The sequence below is a fragment of the Pipistrellus hanaki genome, assembly GCF_964339955.1.
Source record: "Pipistrellus hanaki genome assembly, chromosome: 3".
NCBI classification, from domain to species: domain Eukaryota; kingdom Metazoa; phylum Chordata; class Mammalia; order Chiroptera; family Vespertilionidae; genus Pipistrellus; species Pipistrellus hanaki.
In genome coordinates this window covers 168904656-168918529 of record NC_140505.1, presented here as the reverse complement: position 1 = coordinate 168918529, position 13874 = coordinate 168904656, and the positions used below count along the sequence as shown (strand labels likewise).

The 13874-nt window shown below is 34.8% G+C and overlaps 1 protein-coding gene across 1 annotated transcript; it reads right to left on the bottom strand.

Annotated features, from left to right (window-relative positions):
- Positions 1–1872: 1872 nt before the first annotated feature.
- Positions 1873–12161, bottom strand: LOC311620678 (C-type lectin domain family 2 member A-like). Its single transcript, XM_084880221.1, has 5 exons — positions 12059–12161; positions 8163–8306; positions 6562–6731; positions 4292–4395; positions 1873–2511 (listed from the first exon to the last, which is right to left on the bottom strand). Exons 2-5 carry the CDS (start codon positions 8245–8247, stop codon positions 2388–2390), a joined length of 483 nt encoding a protein of 160 aa, XP_084736347.1. The 5' UTR covers positions 8248–8306; positions 12059–12161; the 3' UTR covers positions 1873–2387.
- Positions 12162–13874: the final 1713 nt, after the last annotated feature.

The window sequence follows — 13874 nt, the reverse complement described above, 5'->3', positions numbered from 1 at the left end:
AGGCATAACAAAAGATTCTTGACATTGTTGCTCTGTTATTAAAGAGAGATAATACAATGAAGATATAATTTTTAAAACTATATTTGAAAGAGCAAAGAAGCATTAATATATTTTCCTATTTAAGCTTAGACAATAACTATTCAGTATGAGAAGTTTTGCAGATATAATATTTCAGAGTATTGCTACATCTCTATCTTCTGAAATGCCTATTTTTCTAAACAACCTTCTGGACAACCTTCTGAATCATTTCCTAGTCCATCAGATAGATTTTACATTGCCATGAGAATTATTATAAATTTTATGTTTGAAGGCAATGTTATCCTGAGTATAAATGTTCAATAACTTCAGAGCAATAACCTATGAAATCAAGAATAAACTTCCCTTAGCATGGTGTATAATTTCCCTTAAATCTAACCCTCCCTCCCTCAACCCCAAATCTTATTTTCCCTCCCATACCTCTTATTCCCATGCTTCCAGACTATTATAATTTCTCAATTATGCAACATTTGGTACCCTCACAAATGTTCTTCCAGAGAATTTTCTCCCTGGAAAAACCCTATTATACTTTCTTTAATTGTCAGCTTAAAAATATTTTCTCTGTACAAATTTTGCTAGTACTCTCTAGCTCAAATTTTGGACATTTTCTCTATGTGTTGTCATTGAACCTTTCATATATCTTATATGCACTTTTTTATTCTTGCCCTTCTTACTCTGTTTGGTAATTAAATGTTAAAGGTTCATCTATTCAGTCTCTAATTTTCTAAACTGATTGTAGATTTAATACTAAGTTTCTTGTCATACTTTTTTTGACATTGTAGTTTTCAATAAAAATAATTTTATTTATTCCTGACACAGGAGAATAATAGAGTAATAATACTATACAGTCTGATAAAGACTTTAAGAATAAAGTCAAAATAAAGACCTTAAGAACAAAGTCATGAGTTTTCTAAAGACTCATGAAATGGTTGATTTTAATTAGAAAGGAAATTTCCTTGTTAAGTCTTTTACTGATTTGGCACTTATTTGATTATAGACAGTTATTTTCTGTATTTATGTGGAGATTAAAATAATCAAATGAGCATTTATAAAGAATGAGGGAGCCCTGCCAGAGTGGCTCAGTGGTTGAGTGTCAACCTATGAACCAGGAGGTCATGGTTCAATTCCCTGTCAGGTCACATGACTGGGTTGTGGGCTCTACCCTACTAAAGGGTGTGCAGGAGTCAGCCAGTGGATCAATGAAGTTTTTCTCTCATAGATGTTTCTATCTCTTTATCCCTTCCTCTCTTAAAAAAAATCAATATAAGGAATGAGGGAAAAGGGGAAGTACAGGGAGGAAAAGAAAGTGAAAATGAGGGTGGGGAGAGAAGGCAAAAAGATAGAAAACTAGTTTGAAAAATATTTTCTCTGTTATAATATTTATCTAAAACAAAAGATAAGAAACTTTACTAAGTTCCCAAATTCTTACTAGTCCCATCTTCAATATGTATTCTGTTACAATTATTCAAACTTTATCAATGAAGAAACATTAAGCATCCATAGGATGCAGATCACAGATTTCACAAGAACTTTCAGAAAAGGATTGTTTTACAAAGAGACATTGGCAATGTTGAGTAAACACCAAGACAATATCCCCCCAAAAGTATCAGTCTGATGCAGAATCTAATTTGTTTTCTCAAACAGAAAAAATTCAAACCCAGTCCCCCACCCATCTGCCCACCCAATGTTTATTATTCATTTGCCCATTATGCAATAGGTTCTTGGCATTCATAAATAGAGCACAGCTAGTTCAAGACTGTTTACTCATAATCTTGAAGGACTATCACATGATGGTCAGAATGTGAAATCTTATTGCTTTATTTATTTATTTTTTTTCTGTGAGGTTGGTGTGTGAAAAAGATTTTTTAATCTAATAAATCAACAAATTTAAACACTGTTATTGTGTTTGAATTACACTGAATTCATGGGTGAATCTCATAAAGTAATGCAAATATTGCAAAATTAAAATAAAACCAGTCAATGGTTATTGATAATAAAAGTAGGGAGACTGAAAAAATGTCATAGTTTTTTTATAAAACAAGTAATTTTAAATGACATTAGTCTGAATTTATATGATTACATCTTTAAAAATTACTTAAATTGTTCATTCATATTTTAATGTATTACAATCAGAAATTTTATTCTCTAAAATTTAAACTTTTATATATGGTGAGGTGTATACTTCTTGTATGCCAAGAATCTAGTAAATTTATAACAAATTATTTTAAAGATTTGGTGTGAAACATCAAAAAAAAATTCTAAACATGAATTTCATGTACTTTCATATTAATATAACATATTTCTTATAAAAAGAATAAAAGTTATGTTTTATGTAAAAGATTTTAAGTGTCTTAACTTCTTAGAATACATGTGTCCGGTTTGCTGCAAATCCATTTTCTAACCAAATGGCTACTGGAACTACTAATCCCAGTTTCATGTAGATAGGCACATTCTCCAAATCCGATGACCTTAAACCTGAAACAAAATATCAAATAAGAAAAAGGATATAGAATGAATGAATATTTACTGGAAGGCTTAGAGAAAATAATTTCCTCTGATGTCTATTTTTACTCTAAGCCCAACACCGTATTATCCTACCTAATAAAGAGTACTATGCAAATTAGCCTGCTACACCCACAAGCCATGCCCACCAACCACACCCACCAGCCAATCAGAGCAAGTTTGCAAATAAACCCAACCAAGATGGCTACAGCCACAGAGAGCAAGAGGGAGGCTTGGGTTTTCCAGGCACTGGAGGAAGCCAAGCTTTCCACCTGCCCTTGCTGCCTACACCTCCACTCAAGGCTACAAAGTTTCAATTATAGAAGGTAAACAAATCCAAACAGAAGTGGCAGCTGCCACGGAGCTGGAAAGAGCGGGAGGCTTAGGTTGCCCCTGGCAATGGAGGAAGCAAAGCTTTCTGAACACCCTGGCTAGCCTAGGCTTTCACTCCAGGCTATAAAGTTTCAATTATAGAAGATACATAAATTCTAACAGAAATGGCTATGGGCCATGGAGCTAGCAGGGGGCTTGGCTCTGTTCCAGGCTACAAAGTTTCAGTTGTAGAAGGTAAATAAATTTCAGATACCAGGGCCTCTGTTTGGGTGGACAGGGGGTGTGGCTGGCCTGCAAACCACCATAGGCCCCTTATCAGGCTGCCCCATGCCCCAAGGCAACCCCCACCCTGATCTGGGACACCCTTCATGGCAAACCAGCTGACCCCACCCAGGCACCAGGCTTCTATCCTATCTAATAAAAGAGTAATATGCAGATTGACCATCACTCCAACACACAAGATGGCTGCCTCCATGTGGTCAAAGATCCTGCCCCTATGTGGACACAAGATGGCCACCACAAGATGGCCAACAGGGGAGGACAACTGGGAGAGACCAGGCCTGCAAGGGAGGTATAGTTGTGGGTGATTAGGCAAGCAGGGGAGGGCAGTTGAGAGGCACTAGGCCTACAAGGGAGGGTAGTTGGAGGCAATCAACCTTGCAGGGAAGGGCAGTTCAGGGTGACCAGGCCGGTAGAGGAGGAAAGTTGGGGGTAAACAGGCTGGCAGGGGAGCAGTTAGACATCAATCAGGCTGGCATGGGAGTGGTTAGGGGGTGATCAGGCTGGCAGGAAGAAGCAGTTAAGGGCAAACAGGAAGGCAGGCAGGTGAACAGTTGGGAGCCAGCAGTCCTGGATTGTAAGAGTGATGTCTGACTGCCCGTTTAGAGGAATGTCCAACTGACCCATGGTATTGGGCCTAAATGGGCAGTTGAACATCCCTCCTTGGGTCCCAGATTGGAGAGGTTGGAGGCTGGGCTCAAGGACCTCCCTCCTCCCACCCCTGTGTATGAATTTTGTGCACCGGGGCTCTAGTTTAAATATAATGCAAACTGAATTCATATGCCTTGCCTGGCCTAAAATATTATGTGTATGCTGAAGGGCAGGTTTTATTGTCAAATACATGTGTTGCAAGATATTCTTTTTATTCAATATTGTTGAACACCAATTTTTAAAATCTAAAATAGAGATAAAAATACTCATTTACCAGAGTTATTGAGAGGGTCAAATGATCTGATTATGAAGCATTGTGTTTACAATATTATAGATATTAAGTAACTTGTATAATACTTTGCATTACCACATGTTCTCTGGGTTAATTTTATTCTAAACCACAAAGATAGATTACAACCCATATTTCTCCATAGTGGGAAAAGCTCAGAATCTCAGCTTTCAGTGTGTAAATTATGTAGTCAGGACTTACCAATCACTGTAGGTGGTTCTATCTACCCACTTCCAGGTCTGTCCTGGTTTTCGGCTCAGTCCAATCCAATATTGAGAATGGTCAGAATATCGCTTCAGGAACTCCTTTGATAAAGAATATTTATAGAGTAAACAGAAAATGCCTTTTTCTATTGGGTTTTCTTTCATCTAATTCATTATGCTCTTTAAAAAAATATGTATTTTATTAATTTTTTACAGAGAGGAAGAGAGAGGAATAGAGAGTTAGAAACATCAGTGAGAGAGAAACATCAATCAGCTGCCTCCTGCACACCCAATACTGGGGATGTAACAGCAACTAAGGTACATGACCTTGACCAGAATCGAACCTGGGACCCTTTAGCCTGCAGGCCAATGCTCTATCCACTGAGCCAAACCGCATAAGGCTCATTATAGTCTTTATCAAAATACAGACTTCCAGATTTGGAAATAATCTTAGAGGCGACATTGTCCTTATTTAACTCATGGGTTAGTTTTGGATTGTGTTACTTCTATAACAACTTCTATAATAAAGTGCATTGGGTAGATCTCTCTCTTTTCTAAAATAATTTTATATAAGAAAAAAATTATCTGTTTTGTGAAGGCTTGGTCAAATTTGGCAGTAAATCATCCTAGCCTTGGTGCCTTTTATGATGGGAGAATTTTGGTTAGTCATAAAATATATTAAATATTTATTGGTTTGTTCAGTTTTTATATAGGTTTATAATTTACTCTGATACATTATATTTTTTTGACAATATTACCATTAACCAAACCTTTTGTTTTGTTTGGGTTTGGGTTTGGGTTTGGTCAATAGTTGCTTTTCATATCTTTTCCTCTCACTTTATCTCTTTCCTGTTTGTGTGTATATGCATGCACACGCATGTGTCTCTACATGCTATGTCTGTATAAGTAGCACCAACTGGACTCTGTTATTTTATTAAAATTTATCTGATATATTTGTCTTTTAAGAGATAAATTTAAAACGTTTACATTTTATCACAATTGCTGTTATATTTGAATTTATCAACTTTGTTTTCTGACCATTTTCTTCTTCTTATTTTAACCTTTTCTGAATTCTTTTGAATTGATGCTTTTTCTTTTTTTCCTTTCATTACAAAATGAGATATTTATTTCTAATTTTTATGCAATAACACTAGGAGAAAAATTCTATTTGGATTGATACTTTTTCTATGTTTTTATTTGAATACTTTAGTTTACTTGAACTTTTTTTTTTTTTTACTTTTTCATGCTTACCATTTAATTTTTCATACATATCTATACATATACCAATTTTAAGTTGTCTAAACAATTGTTTAAATAATTATTTAGACATTATTTGTTTCTTTAAAGTTTTAACATTTATTAGCATAAAATTAATTGTAATGTTATATGATTTTAAGTCTCGGTTGTTTGTATTAGCGTGGGCATATCTTTTCTACTTTTCTGTGGTCAGTCCTATCTATTTAGAGAAATAGTTCTGCCTTTGTGAATCCTCACTGATTATTTTCTTATTATTTTCTTGTGCTCTTTTTCTGTATTTCCTCTTATGCTTCTTAAACTATTTATTTTCTTTGTTCTATTTTTATACCGAACTGATACTTTCCCATATTTCCTGCTTTATTTTCATAATTTTCTATTCTAATGAATGAAATGTATAATTTCATTTATATTTTTCAGCTGCCCTTTTATATTCATTTTAAAAATCTTCATCAGAGTGTTCTTCAAAATTGATTTCATCTTGGGTCAATCTCTCTTCTGTCTATTCTTCACAGAATTGGCATTCCACAAATGTTGAATATATCCCCATGCTCCTTAAGATCTTAATTTCTCTTTCCATCTGACATTCTACATCTCTATTATTTCTGTTCTGGGGACAGTTTGTATTGCATGCTTTTAAGTTTCTTCATTCACCCATTCTGTGCCCTAATGTTCCTAGATATTCTTAATAATATTACTCATTTTATAATTCTTTCCAGTATTTTTGACAAATGGTTTGTTATGACTCTTTACTTACTATTTTAAAAAATAGTTCCACCAAAGGCAACTTTCATTTGGTATAAAATAGACAGGTGAACAAAAACAGGCAGGTGAACCACATAGATAGGTGGCTCTGATGTGAGCTGCTTCCTCTGGCCGGAGTGGATGTGGAATACAGGGCCTTCCCTATGCTGGGTAAGAAGGTCTGCTCTGGACCTTTCCCTCTTCCAGTAGCACTCTTCAGACCAGCTCTCATCTTGGAAAGATAATTGCAGTTCAAAAGCATTGCCTTACCAGTTCTTGTGTGGTGTTGAACACAGCAAGTGTTGCTGCATGAGAGACACAGAAGTTCTGGCTTGCCGCCCAGGTGGTTGTGTTTTCCGAAAAATAGAAGCACTTTCCTAGGTACCCAATCCAGCCATCCAGGCATGATTTGTGTTCAGTGAAAGATTTGTGTTTTTCTACTAAAAAAAAAAAAAAAAAAAAGATTTTAAAACATATTGAGTAGTTAGGGGGTAAAAAGCCCTGAATTTAAAACAACTATCCTTGTGAATGAAATCCACTAGAATTGTTTTGATTCTTCAATCTGAAACACTTCATTATTCATGCTTTACATTGTTCCCTAAGAGAGAACAGCTCCCAATTTTATGTATTTATTTTCCTGCGAGGTTGAAAGAAATTCTTGATGAATGCTATTCAGGTAGTAGTTATTTTAAGCTTGGTGCTCTTCTCAAGTGATATACTGCCTCTGGGCGATCAGACTCATTCCCATACATTATATGTACCTATACATTCACACACATATATAAATATATATGTGTATATATATGTACAGAGCATTTTACATATATATATCTATGTACACATATATAATTATGCATATCCATATATTTATATATATCTTAATGCCTAGTTCATAGAATGAGGTTGATTAATAATGTACATTCTATATAAACATATTTAGACATGCATATGTGCACATGTATGTATACAATTATATAGAATATGTTTCAATGTATTACTTTATACATGTATATATTAAATGTGTATTAATAATACATGCATTCATGTATAAATTATATACACATTTATATATGTACATTCATATCATATACACTTATGCACATATTTTCAAACATCTTGAAATATTCTGTTATTTATAGGAGATATATCCATAGTTCACTATCACAAAGAAGAGATGTAATCTGCTGCTTTTACAGTTTAAAAGTAACTTATATTTTGCATACAAATATACTTATTAGGAGAGCAACAATCTTTCTCTTGCCCAATTCTTTATAACCCATATGCTTGGTTGTGAATTATAAATAGGACTTAGAAATCTGGCCCCGTCATTTTAAACTTCATAACCAGAGAGAAAGATTACGTTTTGTATCTTGAACTCAGTTTTCCTTACAGACATAGAGCTCAACTGGAAACAACTTAGGACAAAAATTACTCCCATTTATATATATAGTTCAGGGCAAGGTAGTCCACAACTCGATAATCTTCCACAAACTTCTTACTATCAGTCTACAGGGAGATAAGGATCCTGTGGCACATTTTAATGAAATCACTAAATATACTGCTTAGTCTTTTGATATTTCTTCAAAATGATACTTTCTTAATGAAGAAAGCTGTGTGGTGATTTACCTTATAAAGACTAAATAATGCTGGTTTCAAAGGAAATTTCATTTTCATTAAGTTATTTTTGTCCTCACAATATTTAATATTGCTATTATTCTCATGTTATAGAAGAGAAAACATATGCTTGTTCTGTATAAACAAATATGTCTGAAATGACCGTTAATTCTGAACTTAAGCATGAAAAGTACACATATGACATAATTTTTATAGGAGAGTTAACATGAAGCATATTTGGGACATGGAAAACTCACCTGTTAAAATTGTGGTCAATGTAGCTATTAGAATAGTCAGAAAGAAGGTGATGATGGTGATGATTTTAGTGGTAGTAAGTTTCATTTTATTCCTTTTTAGGTGTTCTTCTGACTTTACAGTAATGTTGGAAGAGGAATCATAACCTACAGAAAAAAACACACAGTTCTTCATTACTAATAAGTGAGTGTAGAATGTTGTAGAAATTAGATCAATATATATAAACTAATTATATTACTATATACTATCAATTATCAATAGAAAATTAAAATATAACATACCATTTACAGTGGCATAAAATATTAAGTACTCATAGATAAATATGACAAAAGACACATAAACTTTGTACACTGAAGATTATAAAACATTGCTGAAAAAATTACAAGCATAAATAAATGGAGGGAGATAGTGTTCTCATAAGTTCAAAGACACAATATTGTGAAAATGTCAATTCTATTCAAATTAATCTATAGATTCATCACAACTCCAAACAAAATTCTAAACATCCTATTTTCTTTTGTAAAAATTTATAAAGTTTGTATAAGAATGCATAAAACTAGAATAGCTAGAACTGAAAACTAAGTTAAAGAATAAACATTATCTGATTTAAAGACTTATTATAAAGCTACAGTTATCAATATAGCATGGTATGGTTGTAAAAATAGACAAATAGTCTAGGATAGACCCATACCAGATTTTTGTCAGACACAAAAAAAGGATAGTCATTTTGATAAACGGTTGCTGAATAATTGGATATCCATACATATACAAAATGAATATATCACATTTCATATACAAAAATTAATTCCAAATGGGCCATAGGAGTGAATGTAATGCCTAAAACTATAAAATTATAAAACAAAGATTTTCTCAATCAAATCTAAAAAACATAATCTATAAAAAGTAACAACTTGGACTTCCTAAAAACTAAGAATATCTATTTTTCAGAAGATAGTGTTAACAAAAATAAAAAGATGAACCAGAGATTTGGAAAAAATATTTGTGAAGCAAATGTCTGATAAAGGACTTGTGTCAAGAATATATAAAGAACTCTTAATACTTAATAAGAAACAAACGATATATTGTAAAAACAAAGCTGAGCAAGAGTTCAACAGACACTTCAGGAGCTAAGACATACAGATGGCAAATTGAATATAAAATATGTTCATCATCACTAGTCATTTAAAAAGGTGAACTAAACCAAATGTTGAAATCACCACAAATCTACTTAAATGACTAAAATTAAAGTAGCTGACCACTCTGAGTATTCAGGAAAATAGAAAGAACTGGAAATCCCCTCTGTTGTTGGTAGAAATATAAAATGGTATGAACATTTTGGGAAGTAGTATAGAAGTGTCTTTAAAAAAACAAAGATATATACCTACTCTATGAATCATCTATTCTACTCATGGGTGTTTCCCCCCAAAATGGAAGCCTATGTCTGTACAAGGACTGGTACACATATTTCTATAACAGTTTATTTGTAATAACACCAAACTGGAAACAATCCAAATGTTCATTAATGGGTGAATGCATAAATAGATTATGGTACAGCTATATGAGTGAATATTAGTCAGAAAAATGAAGGAAGGAATGAACGATTAAGACCTACAAAGCATGGATCAATATTAAAATAATTATGCTGGATAGTAAAAGCTGAACCAAAATGAGTACATGCTGTATGATTCCATCTATGTAAACATTTCAGAAAATGAAAATCTGTTAGAGTGACACAAAATTGATTTGTGGCCGTCAAGGAGGGCATGATGAAAGTGGCAGTAAAAAAAAAAAAAAAAAAGATTACAATGGTGTATGGGGAAACTTTTAGTGTTGATGGATATGTTCATTACCTTGGCCATATTTGTGGTTTCATGGATGTGTCATATATGTCAACCTTTATAAATTGTACACTTCAAAGATGTACTTTTTCATGTAGGTCAGTTTATCTAAATGAAGCTGTTAAATAGTACAAAGACCAGTTATCTTTTATTCACACAGTGTGTACTGTTTACCTGGAGTAACTGAAAGTGATTTGACTTCGATAGAAGAGACAAAAAGCATAGAGACAGTCAACTTTCAGGTGGATAAGGATTCAGAGAGGAAGGCAGGGACTGGCAAAATATAAATGTGCTTACATCACAAACCACACAAAATATAAATGTGCTTACATCACAAACCACAGCTTCGTACCTGGAGACTCTCCCACACTGGTCAGGTTTAGGTCCTCAACCTTTACCTTTTCTGAGGGGAAAATATATATATATATATATATATATATATATATATATATATATATATATATAAATAAAGAGAGAGAGAGAGAGAGAGAGAGAGACTGCTCATACGTAGTAAACACACCAGATTCAAGATCCCTGCCCACTCCCTGGGTTAAGCATTGCTAATATAAAGGAAGACAATAAAAAATAGAATACAATGACAAGACGGTCTAAAATGCAAATGCAACATTAATATAAAAACGTGTCAGAGGTTCCTCAGAAATCACATAATGGCATGTTGACATTCAAAGTTCATTCTACGAAACTGCTGCTTGAGAAGTCCCAGGAAGTAGTTTAGACTCTGAAATGATGCTTCTGGCTGTTAGAATCCATGCGAAGAAAGTAAGGTTCGGTGGTTTACGAAGCCATCAGTTTGAGTTTTCACAAGCATCACCCTGACTTAGCAAAATGTTTACTAGTTAAGTTTGACTCCTAGGGATTCCCAGCCACAGATTCAGTTCTAAAAATTTGAGCATGAAATGGCAAGTTAGAGTTCAGTGAAAGGAATATGAATTTGTTTTAATGATAATAATAGGAAAAATAATACCTAGTATTTATTATGTTTATGCTCTATACTAGGCCTATTCCTGAGCCCTTAAATTTATGATTTAATTTAAACTCAATAACATTACCAGACAGGAGCTTAAATGTTTCATTAATGTATAGATGAGGCAATTTCCTTAAAGTCACAGAGATGTTAAGAACTTTTGTAAAGTTACACACCCAATATGTGGCAGAGCTTAGATACTAACAGGCTCTGTTCATTCAACCACTATTATACTCTATAGCCTCTCTCTATTCGGACTTTGCCATGAGTGTTCTTTTTATTTATTTATTTTTTAAAATAAATTTCTTTTTCTTTCTTTCTTTTTTTAAAATATATTTTATTGATTTTTAACAGAGAGAAAGGGAGAGAGATAGAGAGCTAGAAACGTTGATGAGAGAGAAACATCGACCAGCTGCCTCTTGCATACCCGTGGGGATGTGCAACCAAGGTACATGCCCTTGACCAGAATCGAACCTGGGACCTTTCAGTCTGCAGACCAACACTCTTCCACTGAGCCAAACCGGCGCTGGCTGCCATGAGTGTTCTTATATGCTGAGCATCTACTTCCAGACATAGAAGTCAGACCTCAAGTTAAACAACAACAAAACATGTGCTATTTGCATTACGCTAAGACGTTTATAATCATTTCATATCATTTGACACAGGTGAGGATAAAATACAGGGATGGCAGCCTATATTTCAAAGTCATCTATCTCCTTGAGTGACAGAGAGTAATGGGTTGACATTTTTTTTTAAAAAAAACTGGGCTATAAGATATAGAGTTCTCTCTAATTATGTATTTTGAAGTTTTTAAGGTATAGCTATTATTTCACATCTCCAAAATAATTATTTCAGGAGCCAAGAAGATGTGTGTGTGAGAGAGAGAGAGGAAGAGAAAAAGAAAGGAAAGATTGGGGAAACCTATGAATAGACAATTTTCATCAAGCCTTTATCTCTAGTACAAATTATTCCAAAAGTCTAAATGCTATCTTAACACCATAAACTTTGCTACCAAGGTAGCCATGGCCACATGAACGCTCATTGCAAACCATACCCCAAACCCTGGCTCACTCACTGTCTTCGCTGCATCGGCGGAGAGCTGTTTGCTGGAAGCGGGCTGTCTCGGGCTGCTGGTCTGGCCGTGCCTGTTATTCTGAGATCCAGGCAGAAGAGGCAGCGTTTCCTGAAGTTCTTCTCAGGGAGACAGCAGATGTCTACATCAGCAGACCCAGCTGCGAAGTGGCTGAGTTGATATTCACCTCCCGCTGACGTAGTCAGGGAGGTACACTTCCTTCACTTCCAGTAAGAGGAACCTCACTCTGCTGCCAGGGACTTCCATTAATAGAGTACTTTCCCTATTTCTCCTGTGCGTTATTATTATTTTACTTTTTCCTGACTACAGGTTCTTTCCTATGCCCGCTTCACGCGAGTCCTGCCACGGCTTTCAAAAGGAAACGCGACCGAGTAGAACAACCTACCTTGGCAGGTATAAAGTTACATAACAACTCAAAGCTGTTACATATAAGTTAGCAGAGCCATGATATTAGAGGTGAAAGGCCCTGTTTCAACCACTGCATTTTATAAAGGAGGAAAATAAATTGAGCATAAGGGAGTTAATTATTTAATGTTACTCAGCTGACAAGGACAAGGTTCTGATTCTTCATTTGCTGATGTATTTTTTTCTCCATCCACATCTAACTTTGTAGGTCAATTTGAGATTTGAAAGCCTGTTCTCAACTCTTATAAACACATTCAAATCAGAAACCGGGGCCTCTTATTCAACTTGTTCCAAGTTTTCACCCGCAAATAAGATTTATCAGAATTACACATAAATACCTCTTCAATGTGTATCCTTTTATCCCATTGCAATTTTACTGGATATTGAACTCCCTTATTATCTTTTAACCAGACATTTACTGCATGCTAGCTTCTTAGCAATCACTTTACCTCCAGTCCAATCTCTACCTTCTCTTTCAATCCAATTTCAACATTACTGTCTGAATTGTTTCCTTCTGGAATACAAATCTATAAGTGTCATTGCTTAATTTTTAAAAAATTCTATTATCTCCAAATCAAAATGAAGCTCCTTAGAATGACCCTTGGCAATTTAAATGTCAAAATACATTATCCTGCTTATCTCTTTTCCATACTGTATTTTGCATTTATGTTTAATGTTCACATTTTTTCACTTGTCCAGGCCCTAGCACATGCTATTACCTCTACTTAAATTACTGGTGTCTGGGGGACATCGACAGCCTCATCTCGATGCCTTATCCGGGTCCTTTCACATCGCATTCTTTCTTCACCTTTTTTTGTGAAGACTAATTTTCGTACAGATCTAAAGGACCGCTTCTTCCTGAAAGTGGCCTCAATATCCGTGTCACTGCTTCTAGCCCCACATATGAGCTCCCTGGCCTGAGTGAGTGGACAATCAGGGTCACACACAAGTCAAGGGCTGTCCAGGTCCAGAGTCAAGTCAACATATCACTTTGCTCAGTGCTCTCGGTGGCCTTCACGTGTGATGTAACTGTTGTGACTGCACCACTTGGTCCACCAGGGGAATAGGCCATTCAAACTGTGGGTTCAGGGAAGGTGGAAGTGAAAGCCAAAGCAAGGCAGATGTAGATTTGTGGGTCATTCGTGAGAATGTAGCCAGCATTGCTGCTGTCATGGATACTTCCACCACCCTATGCTTCTTCACACTCGACCTCACGTTTTTGTGATATTCTTTATTCATTTTATACTTCCCTCCTTACATGACATTCTTCCAGAACACCCAATCTGGTCACTACATCCTGAGCCTTCTCCATACCCATTTTTGAAAATTGGGTTTATTTCATGCTGATGTCAGGAAAGCAAATAATTGTGAAGATAAATAGTTTTACCCTACT

Excerpts from the sequence above, each read along its gene's own strand:
- LOC311620678 (XM_084880221.1), bottom strand. The coding sequence starts at position 8,247 with ATGAAACTTACTACCACTAAAATCATCACCATCATCACCTTCTTTCTG. Across the intron at positions 6,732-8,162 it reads ATTGACCACAATTTTAACAG|TAGAAAAACACAAATCTTTC; the intron begins GTGAGTTTTCCA and ends TTTTTTTTTTAG. Across the intron at positions 4,396-6,561 it reads TCAACACCACACAAGAACTG|GAGTTCCTGAAGCGATATTC; the intron begins GTAAGGCAATGC and ends TCTTTATCAAAG.